This window comes from Lutra lutra, chromosome 13, assembly GCF_902655055.1.
Source record: "Lutra lutra chromosome 13, mLutLut1.2, whole genome shotgun sequence".
Lineage (NCBI taxonomy): Eukaryota > Metazoa > Chordata > Mammalia > Carnivora > Mustelidae > Lutra > Lutra lutra.
The window spans coordinates 77826271-77853290 of NC_062290.1; the positions used below are offsets into that span (position 1 = coordinate 77826271).

Consider the following 27020-nt stretch of genomic DNA (forward strand, 5'->3'; position numbering starts at 1 on the left):
GAATGAATGATTTGCAGAGGGGAGAGAAGAAAGGAAAATGAAGGCAAGCAGGGAGGGAGGGAGGAGGAGGGGAGGGATTGAACGAGGGACTTATGCAATAAATGAATGAAAGAATGATCGATTTTTCAATTGCTCTTTCATTGGTGCTGTTACATTTTTCTTAGACTGTGTGTCGACTTCTGTACAAGAGCTGTTATTTTGGAAACCAATCATTCAGGATTCTGAGAATGTAATAAACTCTCCAAAGCACTCTATTTTTTTTTTCCATGCCTCCTCTTACAAGAGGCAGATTTAGACATTTCTGACAGTGAAACTAAGCAAGAGAATAAAGTCCAGATCATTAGGACCCTTGGGATAAAGACACAGAATCCAGGGTTCAGAACTGGCCACAGCTTGGGGAACGCTTGTTAATTGCAACAAGGATATGGATGCAATAAACATTCTGAGGTTTATCTTGCTTTTATGACTTGCCTTGAGTGGCTTTGATCTTTATATTTGATAATCACTTTCAAATGGTCTGGTGTGTTCTGAAATTGGAGTAGTGGTTCAGGGACTCAAGACCCTCCTGGGGAATGACGGGCTGCAATCAGAATTTGGAAATGGGCAGTGCTACAGGACTTGCCGTGTGAGTCGTAGAAACAGGTCAGCCACCTGTGGAGGACAGAAGCACCCTGGTCCAATGGTGGCAGCAGGGTACCCTGATGGGAGAAAGACAGCAGGCATTGGGAGCTAAGGAAGCGAAGGCCAGTTTCATGAGCAAGCTAAAAAGAGAATCATGCCTCTTGGGCCCTTTCTGTGAGTTGGGCTCACTTGTTGCTTTCTCACATGTTACCTCCTTAAGTTTTTATATTCTCCTGCCTGGGTTGAATTTTATAATCTGCATTTTACAGGTGAAGGCAGGTTCAGAGAGGTTGAGTCCCTTCCCTAAGGTCACAGAGACACTTCTTGGCAGAAGAAATCGGACTTGAACCCTAGACTGTCTCTCTCTCAAGATGAGGTTTTTGCAAAAAATAAAGACCGTGATTACAACAATGAAGTATTTCTTGGTGTGGTAATGTTAGAAGAAAATGGTAAATACAAAAACATGTACCATAAACATTGACGTACTTGTGCCCCCCACTTTCATATCATTGAATGAAGAGCAGACTGCAGTCCAGAACAATTCTATCTAGAACTGTCCCCGAGGATATCTAATTATGAAAGTAAGTAGCAGAGAGTCTTATCATGTAAGACGGTCTTCCATACAAATTACAAGTAGAATACAGCTCTAGGTCACGCTCTTTAAATGTTATGCTGTTGTGTGTGTGTGTGTGTGTGTGTGTGTGTATTTACTTTCCCCTTTAAAAAAAGACATTCATGTTTCTATGGCACTCTGCTGCCTTTTCCTTTAATCTAAAAGAACCCTCCCCAGCCTCTGGCTTGGAGATGGCCCACTCACAGCCAGGTTCAGCTCAGACAAATCTTCCTCGGGTAGAGGGCATCAGCACCTGGTCAGCACCATCGCCATGTCCTGCCTGCACCTGTCAAGAGCCCAGGGGACAGAACTTTGGCAGGACACTTCTCAAAAATCTCCTTGGTTCTCACTTCAACAATGGGCATGTCATTTGGCTTTAAGTGGGAGTAGAGACAAACACTGGTCCGTCTTGATCTGCGCGTGCTGTGAGACATACCTCTGACCAACCATCTAGAAAACGGGAGAGCCCGTGTATTCTGTTTCTAGAGCTGGAAAAAAACTTGAGCCTTCCGTAATCTCACTTTAAGGGATCTGTTGTTGCTCTGAGTTTTGAATGTAGTTCCCTTTTGCTTCCCTTTCAATAAAACAGGCCCCGACAGCCCCCTCATTGAGATTATTACAGAGTTGTACCATCTCAGGCCAGTGCATTTAGGAAATATGTTATTGGCACTCAGCAGCGAGTGAGATGCATAAAGAAAATATTCTAATGACAGTTGAGTTGAGAGAGCTTTGATCTCCCTCCAGAGCTGCTCTCATGGCTTTGAAATGCTGTTCTGGCAGAGGGGGAAAGTCTGGGCGCCTTGGCACTCTGGGGCTGGGCCTCCCTGCAACTGACATTCCAGGGGACCCACAACCTTCATGGTAGGGCCCAGGGGCATGGGCCGTGGAGGAAGCAAAGAGACTCTGAGACACCTCTCTTGAAAGGCAGCTTGGGGAAGGGGTCTAAGTTAGGAGGGGTTTGACAGTTTAGCCCAACATTTCCCAAACTCTATTAGTTGTGCTGTTATTTGATTTTTGGCAGAGCCAGAGATTAGGGTCGGGAGGAGTGGGGAGGATTATGTTTACTCATACCCTATCTGCTCTACTCCCATTTTGCATGTTAAAGGCTCTGATAATGCTTGCAATTAAAAAACCATATGTATTGAACATTGTTTAACAGAGCGTGTCCTAAACCTATTTGAATCCGAAAATTCTTTTCCTTTAAACATGCATCTGCTTCTTGTGGATTTAACCCTCTGTAGACTGTGATTTGGAAAACACAGATCTGTGCTCACTTCAGCAGCACGTATACTGGAAAACATGGGTCTAATTCACATACTCACTAAACAGCTAGGGATTCTGAGCTGCCGACTGAGCAGCAGAGTGTAGGGGGAGAGGCCAGACACTCAGGCAATGCAGGCTCTGCACAGGAATGCTCAGCCAAGGGGGTTCCCTCCCGGGCTTGACTCTCGAGCCATATACCTTCACAGGAACAGTGTCCGCCTGAATGAAGAGGTGACTTTACTGATTTGTGCAAAAGCACTGGTACACGCACGCTGGTAAATGGAGGTTTGCTGTCAGGCCTTTCTGCGTCCCTTCTTTAATGCCTTGGGCAAGTCACTTCATTTCCCTGAGCCTGGACTTCTTCATCTTGTTTTGAAGTTACACAGTTTAAGCGGGTCGTACTCCATGGCCGCTAACCAGTGGTCCATCTCTGGCTCGCTCGCTCGCTCTCTCACTCAAGTTTTAGGGAGCACAGAGATGTGAAATCTTGGTCCCCACCTACTTGAAGCTCGTAGTATGATGGAGAAGATAGGGGCTCATGGAGAAGATAACACAAAGCAGGGTGATGAGTAGTAGAGTCAGAAGGGAGAGGCTCTGAGGACGGAGAAGTCATTGTCAGCTAGAGGCGATGATGATCTTGGCCCTGCTAATAACTAGCAGTGTAATAACGATCATGTGACAACAATAGCCTGTGCTAATCAATGAGTGCCTTCTACCCATTAGGCACTGTGTGAGGCACTGTCTCTGGGTGGCCTCTAGACCCCCTGAGAGGTGACTGTCATCCTCCCATTTTACAGGTGAGAGTGGTCAGGAGCAGAGGTGAACTGGACTTTGCAGGGATGATAACATTTTAAGAGGCAGAGATGCAGGAAGGAAAGTCATGAGGCAGAGGAGAGAAACTGATGGACATGTGTAAGGAGTGGGCATAATCTGGGGAACCAGAGGCTCCAGGGATGAGGATACCATCAGAACTTGAGGTACAGGTTGCTGGAGGGAGAAGAAGGTTGGGTGGTAGAGATGATACGTGGGAAGCTGAGTCCCTGAGAACCACCCAGAGGCAGACAGTTTAGGTTTTTTCCCAGTAGGAGAACAAAGGAGGCCAGGGCCTGGAGGGGATGGTGTGCGCAGGCTGTACTGAGCTGTCCCATTGAATCCTGCTGGTCTGCTGGTCTTTCTGTCAAGAGAGGTAAAGCAACTTGCCCATGGACGCGGGTTTCTCCATCCAACTCTGAGTAGTACTGTGACTTAAATTAATAACGCACTGAGATTTTGATTTGTATTGATTTTCATAGAGCATGGGTAATGATTTTTTTTTTAATAGATTTGACCAATCTGCAGTATACACATGAGGCTAACCTTCCCAGAGGCAAAACGGAAAGCCAAGGGGCCCTGAGCAAGTCTTTTTCCTTCCGTCTTTACCAATCTCCCCAGACTCTAATGACCCTTTTCTTTTTGACCTTATGTGCTTTCACCACCATTCGTTGACAGGAGGGATTAAACATTCTCTAGGCAGGGGAAGAGAAGAAAATACCCATATGGAGTCCTGCCCCTGAGGAGACTTTCCCTTGATGCATGCGGGAGACACCCAGCTTGGCTCTGAATTGGTGGGAAGACCTCCGCCCACAGAAGTAAAGTTCTTAGCCACAGAGCTGTTATCCTCTGGGTGGGTCCCCCCACCCCCCAAAAAAGGGAGGGAGAGAAGAGAGGCCCAGGGGGCCAAAAACCTGGATGGCTGCCCTGAATTCTTCCTCTTGGGGGAAATGGAGGCTTCTCAAAGTGTGAAAAAAAACCCCACATACAAGTAAGGGAGAGGCTCCAACATCCCACGTGTCTGCCTTGGGCCAGGATGAGTACCACCCCTTGAAAAGATTGGCTTCTGCAATTACAAGTGAATAAACAACCAATTAAAATGTCTCCCCCGCCCCACCTCACCCCACCTCTTCCTCTCATGAAGCCTTCCTCAGCCTAGAGCAGCAGGGCAGAGAGGTGACTTTGTCTAATAACATCTGTGTCCTCTGCCTGAGAGAATGCTTGATGGAAATGGACAAATCAATTAGAAAAAAATAAATAATGTGGAAAGGGCTGATCCAAGAAAATCTCGGCTTCTCTTTGTTTTCCTTCGCCCCCGCATTGTTTCCCTTTGCACCGTGGCCCTGCGTGAGCCTGGAAATGAGGGAGAGGCTGTGGGAAGAATTGGACACATCGAGATTTGCGCTTGGCTTTGTCACTATTTATGTGATCTCTGAACCCTGTTCCTTCATCTGCGAGATGGGGATAAATGATGGGAATAGCTAAACGCTAACTGAGCCTTTCTACTTGCCAGGTGTTGTTCTAGGTCCTTTACACTTCCTTTATTACGTCCCAAATCTTCCAGGCAACCCGATGAGATAGATCGTTTTGTGTGTACAGAAACTGGGGCCCAGGTAAATTGCCCAGGACGACCCACACATCTGGTGGAGGAGCTGGATTCGTACCCAGGACTCTGGCTTGAGAACAAGTCATCCTACTCACTATGTTGCATGACTTCAAATACTGCAGAAATGGGATGAGAGGTGTTTGTTAGCATGGGGACTGGCATACAGCAAGCGCTTAATAAATGCTGATTTTCTCTTTCCTCTTTCCTTCTCTGATCACAGAGTAGACTGGCCAAAACTCCTTGTGTGGCTTCCAGGCTAAGAAGGTGAAGGTTAGGATTTTCAGGGAGAGAAAGCGAGGCAGGAAGATTACGGGTCAATATCTGAGCATGTGGTCATCCTTGAAATTGTTCAGTTCAACCCAGATATAGCTATGACCTCTCTTGGCCCTGTCTGTATCTCTCACTCATGTTCACCTTTTTTTTTTTTTTTTTTCCGAAAGCCAGGAAAAAATTATGGTCACATGATCAATTATAGGCTCTTGATGCTATAGGGGATAAGGAGGGCTCTCTGGGTCTCCTATGTATCTATTCCCATTGGAGCAGAAGTGTGGGCCCGTGACCTGTAGGAATGCTCTCTGGAGCTAATTCCAGTGAATTAGCAAGGAAGCTTAGGCCTCATAGAAAGGAGACTGGGACCCCAATATTTTAGCTTTGTTCTTTCCCAGTATAAATTCAACCCCATCAATGTCTACTGAGTGACGGCCCCGGGGGCAAGCCCTATGCTGAGAACTGGGTAAACAGAAATGGATAAGGCATGTTCCCTGCCCCAGGGAGTCACCGATGGTGGTGGACATAGACAGGTGTCATGATGATTTGGAACAGTGTGAGGACAGGTACTTATGGGAGGTGGATGAGTGTAGAGATGGCAAAGGAGGTAGACGAGAAATGGGAGTCAGGGAAGCCTTCCTTGAGGAGGGGTACCAGTGTGGGCTTTGTTCATCAATTTGTTGGATTTATTCATCAGAAGACAAAATGCTGAGCAGAGTCCCTAACAGAGGGAACATCGCAAGTGAAGGCACCATGGATGGTGCATCATGGTGGGCGCCCCCAGCCCACAGTGGGAAATTCACGAGAGGGAGCTGAGAGAGATGGGGCTGGAGAGGGAGGCAGCATACTGGAAGCCATGCTGGGGACCTTGGACTTATGTTTCACATACAGGAGCCCTTCTTAAGACCCCAGGAAGGAAAGAGAAGGGAACTATCACAAGTGTTCTACCAGCCAGGACTGTGTCAACCCCTTACGGACAGATGGACAGATACCATTATGAAAAAGGAAACCACTTCCAACTCACTATGTGACCTAAGCGAGGTCTGAAGCTTAAGTCTCCTTTCCCTCCTCTGGAATATAAGCCTCATAATACTGCCTACCTCAGTCATGTTGAGAAGATTAAAGGAGATCATCTGCATAAAGTTGGACCACATAGAAGGGCCAATCAAACATAAATATCATTATTCATAGACTTCACCTTACCTGCTACATCAAGCTGCCTACTTGCTTGTTTATATATGTTTTCATTCCTTTATTCATTCATTCGTTTCCAACCTTACTCAAGAAATTATCTTCAGCTGCTCACAAGGATACATGACAGCAGACAGAAAATGGAGGCAGAGACACTCAAGAGAGGGGAGCCAAATGCCTCCGTTGATTTAGAAAATGATCCGTTGAGTAATATGCCTGTGACTGATGGAAAGCTTTAGCATTCCAGTGTTGATAGGGGAGCCATACTCTATGGAGGAGGAGTTCTTACTTACTGAGCATCTAGGATGTGCCCAGCCTCTTTTCAAAGACCATTTCTTTCTCTCACTAACATGCGTTCATTCTATCTATTAAGGAGCTGATGATGATAATGGGGAGTTGGTTCACTTTACTGATCTGTCCGTCTAAAGTGGCAGCCACTCCAAATACAACACCCCTCTCTAAGGGATTTTAGGTTCATTTTACAGGCAAATAAAGAGAGGCTTAAGAATACAGAATCACCTGGGTGTGGGGACAGCATGATGCCCAGTGACAAGAGCATAGGTTTCCAAGGTAGACAGAATTGGCCTTGAAACCCTGTTCTACAACTTTGGGCAACCTGTTTAATCACACATGGGCCACAGGTTCCTTATCTTGAAAACAGCAATAATGCATCTCTGCAGGGTTGGTACAGAGATGCAGGGCAGGCCTCTAGTGCAGCTCTGTATTTGCCTCCCATAGTGAATGAGTGAAATAGAGAAGGAGCCAAGACTAGAATACACATTGTCTTTTCCTTGGTCGGCATTCTTGATTTGCACCCTCATTATGTAGCCTTATCACCAGGCAAGACAGCAGAGTCTTTAAGGGCAAAGATGTTGACTTTAAGTAAATGTAGGTTGTGAACTGAACTCTGCTATTTATAAGCCGAGGAATCTTGTTATGTCTCTTCAACTTAAGAGGACTTGATTTTCTTAGCTGTAAAATGGGATCATCTCCACTTACCTTATATACTGTTGGGGGAAGTCATTGAGGTGATGTGTATAAAGTGTTTAGCAAAGTGCGTGGCACACAGTAGCTCTTAATCACTTGTGGGAATAGCTGTTATTTGAATAGTACATTTTCTGGATGGTGATGACAGCCAAGGTTCTTTTTCTGTTACAGAGCATACTTGGATGTTAATGAACTGAAGAACATTCTTAGACTGGATGGATCAACACACCTTAATATCTTCTTTGCAAACTCCTCGGAGGAGGAATTGGCAGGAGTAGCAACTTGGCCATGGGACAAGGAGGCCCTAATGCACTTAGGTGAGAATTAGAAACTTCTTCAGGAAGAAATTGGGTTAGCACAGGATTAACTTTAGTGATGATGGTAATGGTGGTGGTGATCATGACCTTGACAATGGTGATGGTGAACTATCTCTTTATTGCTTTATTGAGTACAGATCCCCTTAGCATTTCTTATCTCATCTCAACCACCAGGCATTTCTCTGAAGAAAATAACATGATATCATTAACCCTGTTTTGCCAGTGGGGAAACTGAGATCCACAGAAGGAACAGGGCTTATCCAAAGTCACACACAAGTCCGTGGCTGGGCCCCATTTGGAGTTCAAGTCTCCAGCTGTGTCCCTTGATAGATTTCTTCTTTTACCCCTTGCCTCTTAGTGCATGCTGTTATCTTCCCAGCCTGTCAACCACAGGGAGCTGATACAGCCAGTCAGAGCTTGGCTTGAGGGATACCAAAGAGACAGAGAGAGGGAGTGAGCTTGCTAAGAACTCCTTGTTCCTCCATGGTCCACCAACACCACCAGGAACTCTTCTTACATCCAAAGTATTCATATCCCTAAACCAGACATATGTTTATAGGAACCCATCACCAAGAGTCAGAAAAGACAATGGTTTCTGAACCAGGCCCTAAAGTAAACAGCGTAGCTCTTTAATTTTCATTTTTCCGTGCTCTCTTCCAGCACGTCTGTATATGCATGTGTGTTTCTGTAACTTGTGCATATTTGAAATCACAGCATAGATAAAAATTTTACATTTTATTGTTGTTGTTGTTGTTGTTGTTGTTTTACTTCATATTATGCTACCTACGTTAGGAATTCTGGTAACAGTCTTCCTAATCACTTCCCATCCAACTCTATCACTTAATATCACAAGAAAAAAAGCATCCTTCTGAGCTATTTCCATCTCTCTATAGGTGATGTTTTTAATTTCCACACAATATTCCATTGAGTGAGGGCACTACAATGTACTCAACCTTTTTTCCTTTGACAGAATGTTCTCGATGTTTATACCAGTGGAGAGCAATTCCTTGCTCGTCAAGCATCTTCATCTGGGGAGGTTTGGGCTCAGGAGAGAGACAGTTCTCCGTGTTTCCTGAGGCCCCCTGCTCCCCCAGTGGTATAGCTCAGGTCCAGTCACCGTTTCAAATGGCGGTATTTTGGAAATGAAAGACTCTGCGTCTTCACAGGACGGAGACCTCAAACTCTAGAGTTAGTTCCCACTAGACTGCTCTCCTTTCCCACTTGGTTTTAAGAGAATGAAACCAAAATATGGTGTGTGCGTGTGTGCACGCATGAGTGAACATGCGCAGTGTTGTTGTGGTGTAAACAGAACTGGAGAGAAAGAGAAATCTTTAGTAGTTCCCAACTGGGGGAATTTTATCCCCTAGGAGACATCTGGCCATGTCTGGAGATGGTTCTGGCTATTACAAATGGGGGAATGCTACTGGCATCTAGTGGGTAGAGGACAGCGATGCTGTTCAGTCTATGGGTCTAGCAAGAATTATCCATTCCAAAATGTCAGTCATGCTGAGGTAGAGAAACCCTGAGATAGTTGATAGACGCATAGACAGACAGACAGAGGTTGGGCAGAAAAGAGCATGCAACTTAGACACACTTGAGTGTAGACGATTTGTTTCTGTCACGTGCCTGGTATGACGTATGGGAGTCCTGCTGGCCCAGAGCAATACCCATGTTTGTTCTCAGCTGTGATTCTGCTTGGCCATATGGCCTTAGGCAAGTCTCCTTCCCCCCGTTTGCTCAGATTTTAAATGAACAGGTTAGACTAGATGGTCTCCAAAGATGGTTCTCAGCACTGAAATGCTGTCCTGTTGGAAAAGCAACAGAAAGGCTCTTGATCAGACTCTTAGAAGGCGTCTAACGTTAGAGAAAAATACTCCTGATGATTCCGTGAATTTCCGAGGTTGGCTCAGGGCCAGGAATACAGAAGGCCATAAATCCGCAGCATGTTATAGTGTTTCAGAATGATGTCAGGCTCCAGCTATTTCACCTTTTAAGAGAAGCAGTGAAACAAGACTCAGGCTCTGTGCTGTGGCTCCGTGCAGAGGGGTGAGTCGGGAGGGGATGAGGTAAAACAAACCAAGCTGGCCCGGACATTAAGTCTACAATCCCGTCATTATCCCTGGAAATACCTGTGGGGTCCCGGACCTTCCCATCCCCCTGCCCGGCACCTCCATGTTGAAGCCTCCTGGAGAAACAGAATCACTGCCACTGTCGTAGCTGTTTATTTTAGAGCTCACCAGAGACGCAGAGTCACTTTTCCAAGATCACACAGCCGGGGTCAAGCCGAGTGAGGTTTGCATCCGATGTCAGGCTCACTGCCCCGGGCCCCCAGCCCCCAGCCTGCCATCTCCCCATCCTGAGACATGTTGGCCAGAAGCAATTTCTCCACACTAACCCCAATCAAACCTAACTTATTAGAACCATACCTATATTTTTACCCTCTTTTCCTGCCGTGATGCCATGATCTCTGGAAAAAGCCTTGGGTGGGAAGGGGATTATGTTTCATATTATGACTGACAGAAAATAATTGAGAGAGATTTCCTGTCTCAATTTCTCTTCCTCCCTGCCTCTCTGCCTGCCCCTTCTCACACACGTGCGTGTGCACACACACACACACCCACACCCTCTCATACATCTTTATCTCTGTGCTAGAAGGCTCTGCGCAGTTCAGAATTAATAGACTCCGTGAGCCCTATGACTGAGCAAACTCACCTCCCGGCAGTTCAACCCAAGATAAAACTCCCCCACCGTGCCCGCCAGTTCAAATCAACAAGGCCCTGCCTTATCACCATTCTTTAGAAGACCCTGCTCCGCACTTAAAATCGCAACTTGCAAGAGTGTTCGGACCTGAATGTTAACCTTCTCTTAAACACATTTGGATTTTAAAGTATAAATGTCTCCTTACCAGCCTATATCGTTTCTCCAGTGCCTCAAATGAACGTGAAAAATGCCATCCAGTGATTCTGCTGAAATCTGTTCCATCCGTCTCCCTAGGCTAAGCCATACACAGTCACTGAAGACCTGTGGGGTAGACCATGGCTTCTGCAACTAGAATGTACAGAAGAGCCGTCTGGGGCCCTTGTTAGAGCACAGATGCTGACTCTGTAGGTCTGCAGTAGGGCCCAGGAGTGCATTTATAATCTTTTCCAGGTGATAGTCATGCTGCTTATTCTCAGGACACTCTTCGACTCCTGAGAAGTTAGATACCCTCTGACCCACTTGGAGTCATGAATAAGGCACCTGCTAACTGAGAAGCTAGGCAAGGCTGCTTACGTGGGCTCAGGTGGACCTCAGAAAATGGCTTTCATTGGGTTAACGTTCAGCAAAGATTCAACACACTTGTAATGAGATGCCACCTTCCAGGCCCTGCGATTGGCACTCGTAGTAGAAGTCATTAAGAGGCCTGGCTCCGGAAACTAAGGATCTTGGGTTCAAATCCCAGCTTGACACTTTCCGAACTCCCAATCATGAGCCTGTCACTACCTGTCTGGGATTCAGTGTCTCTGCTCTTGGGTTGTGAGTTGAGGAAGTGTGATTATACACAGGAAGCACCGAGCACGGGGCCCGAGGACACATGCTAAGCACCCACAAGACGTTGGATGTAATGACACCGTCATCATGAGGAGCTCAACAGGATGATGGCCTCCATGAGGGCTAGATGAAGAAGTGGGATTCAGGGATGGCAGTTAGCTTGCTCAGCGTCCTAGCATTGGGGAGGTCAGAGTGAGGACTGGCACCAAGGTATCTGACCATGAGGGCTTTGGTTGGACTAGACAGTGCGGAGTGTTTGTAAACTAGGGTGTGCCTTATTATTGAAGGACAAGGTGGCAGCAAAAATGTCCCCCAGCCCAGAAATCATGCCTGTTTGTAAACTAGTTTGAGATCAGCTCAGTCAGGTTGCCTTGGTTCTTCAGGCAATAGAGTTTTCATCTGAAAAAGGAAGGGATTGCCCAGAGTGACTCTTGAGACTCCTTCCTACCCAATCAGTGCTGCGTATCACAAGTCCTAACAGTTCTCAGAGCAGTGGAGACCCAGGGTGGAGAAGCCTGTGGTTACCTGGGGCAGCACCCCATTTGCCTGTGATTGGGGGATTTCTGCAGCAGGAAACAGTGTCCCCACTTGCTTACAGCTCTGGTTTTCCCTTGCAGGTGGCATTGTCTTGAATCCGTCTTTCTACGGCATTCCTGGGCACACCCACACCATGATCCATGAGATCGGGCACAGCCTGGGCCTCTACCACATCTTTCGAGGCATCTCAGAGATCCAGTCTTGTAGTGATCCCTGCATGGAGACGGAACCCTCCTTTGAGACGGGAGACCTCTGCAGCGATACCAATCCAGCCCCAAAACACAAGTTCTGTGGTGATCCGGGACCAGGGAATGACACCTGTGGCTTCCATAGCTTCTTCAACACCCCTTACAATAACTTCATGAGCTACGCAGGTAGGGTTCCCTTGCCCGGCAGGGTGAACACGGCTGGGTGTCCCACACTGGCTCTGGTCCTGGCTCAGAGGAGCCTTGGGAAGGCTGCTTTCTTTTTCTAAGACTTCTTCATCCCAATTTTCCCTCATCCCAGATAATCAGGATGTGACAGTCCTTGTGTGAGATCTCAGGGCTTCATGGGAGCTGTTGTATCTGATGTCTCCTCGGAAAGACACACTTGAAGGGGGTGACTGGGGCCCAAGGTCAGGAGACCTACGGAGAAGTTCTCGATCTACCACTGGGTTACCCAGTGCCTTTGGGTCAGTTAAACCCTGTCTCTGGGTCTCCCTTCACTCAAGAAAATGGAATCTTTGGATCCAAGGAATCTTAGAGAAGTTTCCTCTAATTTTGCAGTAGTATTTTTCTAAGCTGGTGGTTACTGCAACTTTATCTTTTCCTATTTATTTTTAACTGCAACTTTTTCTTAAATATAAAGCTATTATACTCTCCTTTACTCTTTTATTATCAAAAAAATAGAATGCTTTTGGTTTTGCAAATACGAAATTATGTGAGAGGGGTGCATTCTTTTCCTAACTGCATATATCCTGTCAAAGCCCTTTTTTATACCATCGGTAATAACGTTAAGGACTCATGCTTTGGGTGCAAGGATGTCGTGTACTTCTTTTAGAATATATCAAGTCCACTTCTAGCCTTAGAACATATTTGGAAAGTTAATACAAGGCATTCTTTTCTAAGGCAGTCTCAGCCCTCACCACTGGCCTTTTAGACCAAGAACCCCAGTGTAGGACCCAATCCACAAACTGCACATGTTAGCCCAACACTGAATTCTATTATAATATTCTATATATATTATAGGAGTCTCTTGCCCCTACAAAAGTAAGCGAGTTCTGTGAAAGCAGAGACTATCTCTAATCACTATATTCCTAGCACATAGCTCCTAACACAGAGCTTAATAAGTGTTTGTTGAGAAGAAAGGGAGGGATGGAGGCAGGAGGGAAGAAAATAAATTCTCATAAAGATATAAAAAGGTGATTCTTATCAATAGTATTATTTCTCCTTGTATAAAAGTTTGTGATTCCTAAAGGACATTAATACACACTGTCTCATTCAACTCACAAGAGATCTGTAGGGTAGAAAGTGTCCCCATTTTACAGATGGCAGTACCGTGACTCACTAAAGTCATTTGCCCCAGATCACACATCTGACTCCAAGCACTTTTTTTCTTCTATTCCTGTGTAGGGCTCTAAGTCTCTATCTCTGATTGAAGTCGGAAAGCCCTCTTCCCACAGTTTTCCATTTCTTCTTTGACTTTGGCCTCAGACAACAGTTTTTTAATTAACATATATTATTTTTTTCAGGGGTACATGTCTGTGAATCATCAGGCTTACACATTTCACAGCACTCACCATAGCACATACCCTCCCCAATGTCCGTCACCCAGCCACCCTATGCCGACCCCCCTACCCTCCAACAACCCTCAAGTTGTTTCGTGAGATAAGAGTCTCTTATGGTTTGTCTCCCTCCTGATCCCATCTTGTTTCATTTCCCACCCCATGACCCCCGCCCTGCCTCTCAAATTCCTTATATCAGAGAGATGATATGATAATTGTCTTTCTCTGATTGACTTATTTCACTTAGCATAATACCCCCTAGTTCCATCCATGTCATTGCTAATGGCAAGATTTCGTTTCTTTTGATGGCTGCATAGTATTCCATCATATATATACAACACATCTTCTTTAACCATTCATCTGTTGATGGACATCTAGGTTCTTTCCATAGTTTGGCTATTGTGGACATTGCCGCTATAAACATTCGGGTGCATGTGCCCCTTCAGATCACTACATTTGTATCTTAGGGTAAATACTCAGTAGTGCAATTGCTGGGTCATAGGGTAGCTCTATTTTCAACTTTTTGAGGAACCTCCATGCTGTTTTCCAGAGTGGCTGCACCAGCTTGCATTCCCACCAACAGTGTAGGAGGGTTCCCCTTTCTCCGCATCCTCGCCAGCATCTGTCATTTCCTGACTTGTTCATTTTAGCCATCTCAGATCACTTTTGAAAAGAGGATTTTACTGCTGAAACCAAGTGAATCTGATAATCCCCAGTAGGTCTTCCTGCTTTCCCACATAGGCTGATGACCTCTGGGGGCCTCTACAGTTTAAGGCTCCTGCTGTTCAAACCTGAGGTCTTCGAAAGGGTCAACAGCCCAACCTTGGCACCAGAAAGGGGTCGTCAGGTTTAGGTCTTTTAAAAAGACCACAGTGCTGGGTATTTCCTCAAAAGCAGATTTCCCACTGGATTCCCATTCCCAGCCAAGTCGACATCCCACATCCGGTGCCCTGTCCCATCACACAGCCCTGCTTACGTTCCATTTCTGTAGCACCTTTCCTTGGCCAGCTCAACGCACATGGAAAATAAACAATAACATGAATTTGGAAGGTTGCCGGACGCTTAGGGGCCTCGGAGCTGCCACTGGCTACCAGACCCCCATAAACTAAATCTTTTTTTTTTTGTTCCCCTTTGCACAGATCTAAAGGGTGATTGATTTACTGTTGTTTTTTTAAAGGAACCCCTCAGCTCAGTGACCCATTAACAGCAGAACTAATTCACTGAGCTACGATAACAAACTTACACCCGCAAAAGCATATTCAAGGCGACCACGAGCTTTGACATGTTTGTTTTCCTTAGGATCTCTGATAGATGATGTGACAAAAGCAGCTGGATGAAATTCAAAATGCAGAAGAGGATGGGGTTCTCAGGACCGGGAAGCGCTGTGCACAGGGGCTGTGCGGTCTAGGCCAGAGGGTGGAGACCCTGCTGGGTCAGCTGCTCAGAGTTCCTTCCGTCCTTCCTTCCTTGGTGCTTCTTTATCGGGTCTGGCCACTCATAGCCTGAAGAGTCTAGAGCAGTGCCATCCAGTAGAACTTTCTGCAAAGATGGGCATGTCCCATGTCCGTGGTGCCCGGTGTGATCACCGCTGGCCTGGTGTGGCCTGTGAGTGCTTCGAGTATGGCTAGTAAGACCGAGGAGTTGAATTGTTCATCTTTAGTAACTTTAATTAGTTCAAACAAATAGCCCCACCTGGCTGGTGGCTGCCGTAGTGGTCAGCACAGGTCTGCAGTTGTTATCAATTGCCTGGGATACAGCACACACTGCAGGAAACACTTCATAGGCTTCTCTTGTAGTATCCTCAAAGTGACCCTCTGAGGTAAGGACTATTCTTACTGAACCCATTTTACAGATGCAGAAAGTGTGGTTTCATGTAGCTTAGGCCACTTGCCCAGGGTCACACAAGAAAAAGGTAAGCCTTTTTCACTGCAGAGCCTGTGCTATTGATCGGTGAATAATCTGGCTCTCTCCCTCTCTCTCTGATGCTAAGGCAGGTGGGGAGGGGCCCCAGTGCTCAGCTCCAGCAAACACTGGACAGGTGACGGCATTCAACCCCAGGTGCATAGGGTCACCTTGAGCCACTGGATAAGCCCTGGGCAGATGAAAAGCAGAAGCCCAGACTCTCCTTCCTGAAGATGATAGGCCACCCTCCAGTCAGGGCTTCCTCAAGAGTACAAAAACCAGGCCTTGTCCGGCCCACAGGAGCAAGTGTCTGGTTACCATTGTTCTGCACGTCGGGGTCTTTCCAAATACACATCTGCTTCGATCGTGCAATCCCAGCTCTTAGGAATGTATCCGAGGGAAGTAAATCCGTGCACTTGTTTCAGGACTCAGTCCTAAGGATGTTCTCAGCAATGTTCATTGTCAAAATATCAATGAGGTATTTACTCTCTGCCAGGCATGAAGAAAAAACGCTTATATGCGTGAAAAATTAGAAACTGCTTGCAAGACCAATGAGCATGGATTGTTGAAATAAGTCACAAGGCACCATATGATAGAATGTTGTGGGGCCACTAACGATAATGCAGAAGATGAAAGAGAGGAGTAAACAGAAGCTGAGGGGCACAGTGGCACAGAGCACGAAGTTTGGGAGTGCGGCACCGAATGCGAATCCTCTGTGCATTAGCCTTTGACAGTAGGCGAGGTGCCTCTCCAGGCCTCCCTGGCTTCCTGCATCCCGTGGAGGGTCATCACACCGACCTTGCGTGATGGCAGGTATACTCACGCAGATGAAGGACTTAGAACTGTCCTTGGTACCATAACTAGTGCTCCGTAAGTGATCATTCCTAGGAGTATTTGTTAACTCTTTAATGTGAAAATGGTCACAGAGCTTTGTACGGTGTAAGACCTGGCATATATATGTGTGTGTGTGTATGTATATATATAAATGTATGTATATATATGGTGTAAATGTATTTCCGATAATGAGAATTATAAATATTCACATGCAAAATACACACATAGATCTATATGCTAAATACTCATTGTATTATCTCTAGGGAATGAGTTTAGGGGGATGTTTATTTCTTTGTAACATTTTGGATATATTCCACATGTTTTACAGTGAATAATCATTTATTGCTATTACTATTAGTATCACTATCATTATTTAATAAAAATAAAAAAGGCAGGAGCTCTTACAAAGGGCAGGTCCGTCATCCCTACACTAGAAACAGGTTTGCTTGTTAAATGCCCTTATTAGCTTTAGGAGGTGGTTACATCACTGTTCCCTGTGTTACCGTGGGTAAAAACAAGGCTGGCCAGGGAGACAGCGTCGTGCTCCCGGCTCCACAGTACACAGCAGCGCTGGCCCTGGCCTGACCCCCTGGCCTGACCCTCTGTGCTCTGTGGTCACCATGCTCCAGAGGGGAACATGTTCTAGAGAACCAAGTTCAGTTAGCAAACTCAGGGCAGGGCCCCGAAAGCATGGGGCTGGTGCAGGCTTCCCCAGTGATGAGATCCCCAAAGTCCTCCCTGCTGAGGGCTAGGATGGGAACCCAAGAACAAGAGGGGCTGGTTGATCCTGGAGCTCAGATGTCAGGAGGGGAAACATGTGGAGGCAGGAAGCCAAGAGGGGCTGACTCTAGACATGAGCTAATTGAGAGCGTTTGTGATAAACGGAAACCCTTTGGCCCCTCCCCCCAGGACTCTGAGAGCAGCTGAGTCTTTAAGCGATGCACTGTGGGACAGACGTTCACGGACTTCTGTGCTCAAGTTTAGATACATTTCTGTTCCCTTACCAAGTTTTGTCAGCTATCTGTTCTTCATACTCCTTTTTACTGACAAATGTAGAAATGGCTAATTTTTAAGTCGCTAAAGGAGAAATGCACTTCTTGGGGAAAAGAAAGAAACAAACAAACCAGAGTGAATGAGGGGGAAATATGCTGGTTTCCTCCTCCATTCGTCTTGATAAATACTCTGTGTGCTCCAGCTCACCGAGTCCCCACAGCAGCTCCATGGAGTGGGGTTGATTCATTGTCCCCAATTGTGCCTGCAGGACCTGATTTTGAGTTACTTCCTTCTTTTGGAAATGACTGATTAGTATTCTCTTTGGTGCTGTGCCTCAACGTACATGGCCATTCCCCTCCTAATAGACGGATGTGTTATTTCTGATATATTTTTAAAGATTTTATTTATTTATTTGACAGACAGAGATCACAAGCAGGCAGAGAGGCAGGCAGAGAGAGGAAGGGAAACAGGATCCCTGTTGAGCAGAGAGCCCGATGCGGGGCTCGATCCCAGGACCCTGGGATCATGACCTGAGCCGAAGGCAGAGGCTTAACCCACTGAGCCACCCAAGTGCCCCTATTTCTGATATTTTTACCATTATAAAAGATGCTCCAAAAAATATCCTCATACCTCTATTTTCCCCATATTTGTTCATGAATATCTGTCTATTGAATTCCTGAGTGTGCTTTGCTAGATCAAAGAGAATGAATATTTTACATTCCGGTTATTTTTTTTTTTCCTGCTTCTGGTTCTCTCTCTCTCCTCTCTCTCTCTCTCTCTCTCTCTCTCTCTCTCTCTCTCTCTCACACACACACACACACACACACACACACACACACACACACACACATGCAGGCACTGTCCCGGTCCTAAGGCAGTGAGTATTTACTGAGCATTATGGTTCTTTGTGCATTACTGCCCTTAACCTTCAGCTGAGTTCTGAGGGAAACATTCTCGGTGTCCTCATCATCGCCATCTACAGTGGGAAGACAGAGGCCCTGAGGGCATGAATTCACTTGCCCACTCGACTCTGCATCCCTCACAAGTTGGTCTAACTCTTTAGCCATACTTATTAGCCATTGTCTCTTCCCCTGCCTATGACCTATTCAATGGCTTTCCCGGGGTGCTTTTTTGCACTAAGAATGCGAAGTTCCTAGGAACAAAAGAATTTATCCGATGGGCTGGCCATTCTTAGGCTAGATGTTTGGACTCTATTCTCCAGGCAGCGGAGAGCCATAGAATGTTTGTTATCCAAGGAGTTAGATGGCTGCATGTGGACTTGAGAGAGATGTATGTGACTAAGGGGACTTGTTAAGGGAATTGGGCTCTTCTGCTTTGTCCAGACCTATGAAAGATGTGCCCGGGTGCTGGACAAGGGACCGGCCTACAAAAATTACTAAGGGGATCAGAAGAAGCGTCTGTGTATAACCTTCTTTCACTCCTGTTCCTTCCCCAGGCTGGATTCTCAAGGTCCCATCCAGCTACCCAGCACCTGCTCAAACTTATTTTCTGTTTGTTTGATAAGGCGAAGTGAGTTTATGCTGCAGGATTCCCAGGGGCGGGTTTATTTTAAGATCTGGTGAGCCCCGTGCTCCTCCGTCTGGGGCCCAGCTGCGGAAACCCCAACTGGGCAGACACCTCTGGGAAGTGATATTTTTGGAAACCTATCCAAAACAGTGCCTTGTTCTGCCTCCAGGGCAGCCGAATGAAGCGGTTGGAGGGGTAGACAGGAGGCAGCCTCCTTCCTTGAGAGGTGAGTCTCAGACAGTCTTCAGTCCACATGGTAGAAAAGAGGGTAGGGCTCAAGGTCATTCGATCTAAAGACATTTAAGAGATTGTATTCCAGCCCACTCAGACTTGGGCTCACATTTTATTTATCAAGCATCTGCAGGATCCTTTTCCCATACAGGGTCTCACTTAGGCACAGAAAGAAGTTCTCATGTTGATTAGAAATATGCTATTGGAGTCCAGAATGCCTGGGTTCAGACCTCACATGTGTCCCTGGCATTGTGATCACAAAAGAGTTGCTTGGCCTCTCTCAGTCTTCATTCCCTTCTCTGCACAACGGAGCAAACTGTCGTATTTACTCCCCAAACAGTGGGAATGTTAAATATGTCCAAAGCACAGGGCACCACGCCTGGCTGATACTAAGCACTCAGTGAGTAGCCAAGTGACAGTACTGTCCTCGTTCCCAGCATGGACACTGAGCCTGGATTATTCCTGGGCCTCCTGCCTCTCTAGCTGTGCTCCCTTTGAAGGACACCACATCCCTGCGGGCCTGCAGCTCCCTCTCCTACAGTGCCTGACCTTCCTCTCCCCATCTTAGCCATGCATCTGGTTGACCTCAAATACCTCCTTCTTCGGGAACCTCCCTGGGTCCCTGTCTTGGCCCACGGTGCTGTGTCTTGGTCATCAGTGGTCAGCATCACAGACTCTCACTGTCTTCTGATAACCTCGGCTCATATAAGAGACTCGCCTTCACTCTCTAACTAGACTGGTCGCTCCTCGAGGGCAGGACCCTTTTTAAATTCTATCTTTCTGTGGCCTGTGGCCCAGAGCAAAGAATATGGGATAGATGCTCAGGGGTTAGTTTGAAGGACAGTATCACTGCCTCCGTGGACAGTGGAATGAACAAGCAGATGAGTGAATGTGAAGGAGTGAGGGAGTGACTGAACAAAGGAATGAATGAATGAATGTAAAGGAATGAATGAATGGGAGATTTGAGGTGACTGTTGAGGGAGGGACAGAATAAGGGAATGCATGGCTTACTGACCAGGGATTGGGGGGCCTGTGGAAAGCCATTTGTCTGGCCCTTGTCCTTAACTGTGACCTCTGGGCTGCTCCATCCCATCCACCCTCCCCTTCCTCCTGTTCCCTCTTACCTGTCTCCAGAAGTGATGACTGCACTCATTTCTTCACAGACCATTAGCTCTTGAGCACTGGAAGAGGCCAGCTCTGCATTGGCAAGGGCTGGGGTGCTGGCTGGCTGGCCCCCTGGGAGACGTCATGCAGCAGTGGGTTCTTATCTCTCCCTCTGCCCACTTGCAGATGACGACTGCACAGACTCCTTCACGCCCAATCAAGTCGCCAGAATGCACTGTTACCTGGACCTGGTCTACCAGAGCTGGCAGCCCTCCAGGAAGCCGGCGCCCGTCGCCCTGGCCCCCCAGATCGTGGGCCACACGAGCGACTCCGTGACACTGGAGTGGTTTCCGCCCATCGATGGCCACTTCTTTGAAAGGTGAGTGTGGCCTGTGCAGTGTCGATCCCTCTCTCTCCTGCCGAGAAGAGGGGAAATTCCAATGGGAAGCTGTTTTCTTCGTCCCTGTTCTTGTTCATCTGGAGCCCCTAGCACCTAGCCATGCTAGTCTGTATAGACACAGGGCAAATTTGGGGGTCAGGGGGTAAATGAAGGAGTGCTCATTGGAATTAGTACGTAAAGATGCGTGTTTCCAATGAATGGATGTTTAGCTTTATTTTATTATGAAACACCTGGAAACTTACTGCCTCTGTCTTCTGGGAGAGAGGTGCTGGCCTCATCTCCATGAGCTCGCGAGCTGAAATTGCCTCTGGTCAATGCACAGTTGTGATAGATGTGTAATCTATATTATATATGAAGGTGCATATGTGTGTGTATATGTACATATTCATACGTCATACACAAATACACGTACTTGAATACACTTGAATATATAAATACATATCATTAGAATCTTTGTGCCTAGTATCTTATTGTAGAATGGAGGATAGGATTTTTAGATCAGGGATGATAAACTGAGGCACGGGAGTTCTGCCCCCTGGTCGTTCACTTATTAACTGTATTACCTTGGGCAAGTCATTTTTGCTCCTTAACTGGTCCTCTCTGGCAGAAAAGTGGGTTAATAATGCCTCAGTGGCCTGAAGACGGGAACGTGAATCCATTGGTCTCTCATGGTGCCTTTCAGCATTGACACCCCCTGAGGAGCTCAAGCTTTAAGGGAAACGGATTCTGAAGATTCAGGAAAACAGATTAAGATGATGACATCTACACTTGCCTATAATTTAGGGCTTATTAGTGTATCCCCCCCCCCATCCCAATCCTTCTTGGCATTTTGTCGAACACTGATGATATACCATTGATGATGGTGAAAGGAATAACCAACTAATGATTAACTAATCATTCTCTGTGATTATGGTTGTTGCCATTTATCAAGTCCTTCCTCTAAGCCATATTCCGTATTAAGGCTTTATATGGAGAACAGAGATAACTATGAAAGGGAAATCATCAAGGAACATCTGGGTGGCTCAGTCGGTTGGACATCTGACTCCTGGTTTCATTCAGCTCAGGTCATGATCTCAGGGTTGCAAGATTGAGCCCCACCTTAGGCTCTGCAATCAGCGTGGTGTCTGCTTGGAATTCTCTCCCTCTCCCTCCTCTTCTCCTCCCTTTGTTTGCATGTGTGCCTTCTCTCGCGCGCAAATAAATAAAACTTTTTTTAAAAAAATAGGGGAATCATCTTCCTCATTTGCCAGGTGAGGCATGAATTAGAGTGGAAGACAGTAAGAAATTTGACCAAGAGCCCACAGATGGTGCTGGGAGCCTGGCTCTGACTCACATTTTGCAATGTCTTGTCTTGGGCCCCCAGGTGCTTTCATTAAGTCCTTCCAAAACTTAAATTATGAAGGAGATATTACCCCTCCCCTCAAAAGAACCAAGAAAGGTGGTAAGGAGCTCTCATTTGTGTGTGTATGTATAAATACATATTAGATCATGGTACCACATTAAATTTAGGCTCCAGTTTTCTCCACTACCAACAGTCCCTGAACCTAGAACCTTTGTTTGGCAGCTGGGTGAATGTGTTCATGGTGGAAGGAAATGCACTCCCCGGCCTTCTATAAAGCAACACCACCCCCCTGCCCCGCCTTCCCCTGCCCCAGCCGCCCTCACTGGGAGCTCAGAGCTGGGTTTGGGAAACGTCATGTGACACTTCAGAACAGACTTTCCAGCAGCCTGTAGATTTATTTATTTTTTCTGTGGCGATGAGAAGTATCAGACTTTTGGTCAAGCCTTGGCCTCAGTTCCACTTAAAAATGGAAGTTTTGTAAATGAAGCTTCCCGTGTATGTATTTAATTTGTATTTCATAAAGCAGTTATTGTCCATTAAATAAATACCATCTGATTGTTGGAAACCTATTGGAGGGTTAATTGTTGTGTAATGAGATATGTCTCTATTACATAGTACCCTCAGCTTCAATCAATATGTTTTTAATAACCTATAGTCAGTTGGTACTTGAGGCTCATACAATAGCTATTCTGTTCGGTCTGAGATTTCATAACAGAGTTATCATATGTTAAATTAAAACCGACATTTTAGAAACATGTCTAATTAGGGTTAACAGCTATGTAGATGATAGTCTATGGCTAAAGGAAGTCTATCCACAAGTTCAATAAATTGCTGTAAAGAAATGGAGCGATCAGTCTCCCTACCCTCAGAGTTTGTATACCTACAGATTGGCTTGGTACAAAGAGCACAAGTTTGCTGGCAAGTTGTCTGCACTCTGTCCTCAGCTCCACCACCCCTGGTCTTCCGGACCTTGTGCAAGCCATCTCACCTCTCTGGTTTTCTCTGACCTTCCGAATCTTCTTCCATAATTGTGCCCACTTCACCTGGCTTTTGTGGGGAATTCAAGAAACGTGACATCTGTGATATGCTCACACACGCACTCTATGTTCAAGAAATACTAGCTCCCCTCTTGTACAAAGTTTCCCTGAGCTGTTTAGCTACTTGAAAATTCTCTTTCCCTGCAAAATCTCTGGTGTTTTCCACTACATCCATCAATGCCAACCTCTCGCCCCTGGCCATCCTTACGTCCTCCTGCTGTTCCTCACATCTGTGGTCTAAGAGAATACAAGGGTTTTCCTTAAGAAAACATATTCAGATCCTCCCACAGCCTGTGTCCTCACACATGGGCAACTGAATAAATAATTCAAGGCCACCCCTGGCTTTTCTAACTCCTTTCTTTTTATCTGTCTTGCAAACATGTGTTGACTGAATGGTTTCAGTTATCTGAACAATTGGCAGTGGTGTAATAGAAAGAATTCTGGACTTAGACCCAAAAGACCTGGGTCTGAAGTCTTTGCAACCTCATTCGTTTCCTTCTCCTCTTCAGCCTCAGTTTTCTGATCTGTAAACCGAAGGCCATCTGGCCTTTTTCCCTATTCCAAATCTCAGAACCCAGAAAATGACTTGAGTAACAATTTTCTCAGTTTTCCCAAGAATGGTGCATGACGAGTACCATGCTAGATGCATGGGAGAGAAGTTAACTCATCACACACGGTAATCTGAAGAAGCACTGTTCAGTCGGACTTCTGCAGTAATGGAAATGTTCTGTATTTCTGCTGCCCAATATGGTAGCCATTAGCCAACTGGCTACGGAACATTTGAAATGTGAAAAGTGTGAAATTGAATTTCTAAATTTATTTAATTTTCATTAATTGAAATTCAAAGACCCACATGTGGCTGCTGGGTGCTGTATTATTAGCAAAGACTTTAGGCTTTGATTCTGATGGAAGATGGGTAAGAAAGATGATCTTGTCCAGCGTTAGCATCTTGTACTACTGTGGTTTCAGTGTGTGTGTGTGTGTGTGTGTGTGTGTGTGTGTGTGTGTGATTGTGTGTCTGTGTAGATACAGGCACAAATAAAAATCAAATAAATGCCAAACCTAAGAAAACATATACTCCCTGGATGTGTGGGATACTGCCTGATTTTGGTAAAGCCTGTATCTACTCTATGACTTTACGAGCTATGATCTCGGCATGATTACTTTGTACTAATGATCTTCTATTTCTGAATCTGTGAAGTGGGAACATCACCCACTGCCCAGAATCACACCATTGCATTTAGTTGCCTACTTTGGCTTTACTTTTGTCCTTCATTTCTGAATCTATGTTTCATTCAGCATGAAGACCAGTCTTTTTAAAATGTAAATTAGATCATGTCACTCCCTGACTTAGAGTGACTCCAGTGGCTTCCCACCTCTTTTATGTATAATCTACGGGTGGTCTACTGGACCTCCCATGATCTGGTCCTTGCCTACTTGTCCAGCTGCCTGTCTTAACACTCTTTCCTTCATTCATGACTCCTGTCACTCAGACTTCCTCTGGGATCCCTATAGACCAAGGCTTTTCCTGTGCATGTCCTTTACCTACCTGAGATTACCCCCAGAATGCTTTATATCCACTCTTCATGTCATCCTTCAGCTCTTACCATAGATGGCTTCCCCTCACTAAGGTCTTTCATGACTGTTTCCATTTTAATTAGCCCAGCATACCTCCCCCACCAGTATTCTTGCTTACATCATCCATTTACTTTCTTTCTGGAACTTAATGAACCCATAATTTTATATCTGTTTACTTATTTGTTTATGCACTATCCATCTGGCTGCAAGCTCTATAAGGTGTAGGTAGCATACCTGATTTCCTTCCCCTTGGATAGCCGAAGTCTGGAACTTGTACAGTCCTGGCAACTAGAGGCGGTTCAATGACTACCCGCTGAATGAACAGATGAAACAGTGAATGAATATGTGAATCAGTGGCTGAATATGAGGGAAAGTTCTTTGTGGAGCTCTGTGCAAACAAGGTGTGTTTACTGTCAGGTGGATGATGGTTTAGTCACTCATCAAAGTATCTGTTAGAAACCCAGAATGTGTGAAGAACTGATGTATAGGGGACTATAGGATCATCATCTAAAACAAAGTGTCTAAAGAAACAGAAGGAAAGTCTCAGTGGCCATTAAAGTCCATGTGGTTCCTGACTCCATCCCAGAACTTTTATAATCTCATTGTCATCATAGAGCCAGTCATGTGACCCTGAGCTGCCACGCATGGATTGTGGTCATTGTAATGGAACTCTGCCCTCCAGGGTGAGGAAGTCTCTCTCTGAGCTCCTCATTTCCCGCCTTCAAGTGTATTTCTATAATTCTTATTATTGCTAGTCCAGGAGTAATTCATAGATATTCAAAATATATAGAAAGTTCAGAAAACCAGAAGGAATGAAAAGGGAGGGGTAATCATCCTATATTCACTCCACCACCCAGAAATTCGTGTTGATATTTTGTGATGTCGAAGTTATTTGAACAGCATTGAGAAGCTGCTGTAAAGTCAGTTTTGAATAGGATTTTTTCACTGAACGTTGTAGCTTATGCATTTTTCATGAGATTTCGTGGAATATTTTTGCAACGACTGCTTACCATTTCATTGAACGTATTAATCTTGGACTATTTCATCATTCTCCTTTCACTGGATATCAGTGTGCTTGCAGAATTTCTACCTATGTATGATTTCACATTAACAGTGATAAAGCAGGATGAAAATCTACAGTTTGAGAATCTAGACTAGGTTAGTTAAGAGTCATAGCAACATATCTGAGTGACTGGTATTCATCTATCTATCTATCCCCCAACCAGCCACCCACTCACCTATCCACCCATCCACCCATCCACTCATCTATCCATCCATCCATCCCTCTACGTACATGAGCCACCATATAAGTAGATCATCAGGTGGGTGATCTGTTCAGTTATAGGTTTGGGGATGAGCTTCCTGGTAGCTGTGTGGAAGAGGAATGGGGAACACCAGCAGGCTGGGGCTCGCCAGCATAGTCCTTCTTACCATGTGAACCCAGGGGCTACAGAGCTCCCTTTGAAGGGAAGGCTGTCAAGCTCCCCCATTGCATCTTTCAGGTAGCTAAAGGATAATGATCCTCCTCGGAATGATGAGAGAGGTATTGGCAGGACCATTGCATTTTGAGAAACAATGGGCTGATCCCTCTCCCCTCCTGGCAGCTGCCTCCTAAACAGATACCAAGTCTGGAGAACAAGCAAGATCCCAGAGGCCGTTGCGGCTAAAGGGAGATTGAATCCAGATACATAAGACACTTGAGAGTAGAGGAAGCCACCGTAATATTCCACTGCTGGGGCTCTGCCTTTCAAGGGATTGGCTTGCCCCTTGGAAAGCTGCTAAAATGAATTAGATGCCATGGGAAGGAAGCTGCTTTTGACTGTTAAATCAGAGGTGATTCATCCATACCCAGAATGTCAGGCCTGGAAGGTTCTATAGGCGTCATCTTGGGGTTCAGCCAGCTCATTTTCAGATGAAGGAACTGAATCGTGCCTTCTTTTTATTTAATACCTAGGACACAGGATGGTGCCTGGCATGTGGGAGGTACCTGATAAACACTGTTCAAAGAATAAAATTTGAGGTCAAATGGAAATAAAGATTTTTTCGTAACCACACATCAAATCCTCGGTAGGGCTTTGGATGTCTGATGAAACTAAGATTAATGTGGGTGTGTAAGCCTTTGGACTATTGATTCTGTACTGCTTGAAATTAAAGACATGTCTACTAGTAGGACAGAAGCCTCATAAGCCCAAATAAGATCTTTTTCTGGGCTGTGGGGTAGAATTTCACTCATGGTCATAATCTGGAAACTTTGGCAAGGATAAGGAGGATAGGAGTAGCATGGAATTGTTGTGTCTTCTCTCCTGGTGCTTTTGGCCTAGCCAGATCAGGAGCTCATTCAACTGTTCCTAAGTCGGTGCATCTCCCTTCTTTCCTTGGCCTCCTAGAGAATTGGGATCAGCATGTGACCTTTGCCTGGAAGGGAGAATCCTGGTGCAGTATGCCGTCAACGCCTCCTCCCCGATGCCCTGTGGCCCATCAGGACACTGGAGTCCTCGAGAAGCAGAAGGTAAGCTAGCCTGGAAGCTCATTTACAAGTTGGGGGTGCAAAGAACAGTTCTTTT

At 45.8% G+C, this 27020-nt stretch overlaps 1 protein-coding gene across 1 annotated transcript in view; it reads left to right on the top strand.

Annotated features, from left to right (window-relative positions):
• The window catches only part of PAPPA (pappalysin 1), a 238813-nt gene that overhangs the window by 46477 nt on the left and 165316 nt on the right, over positions 1-27020 (top strand). The window contains 4 exon segments of the mRNA XM_047700582.1: positions 7530-7675; positions 11824-12117; positions 20286-20478; positions 26844-26965. Coding sequence (XP_047556538.1) covers positions 7530-7675; positions 11824-12117; positions 20286-20478; positions 26844-26965 — 755 coding nt within the window.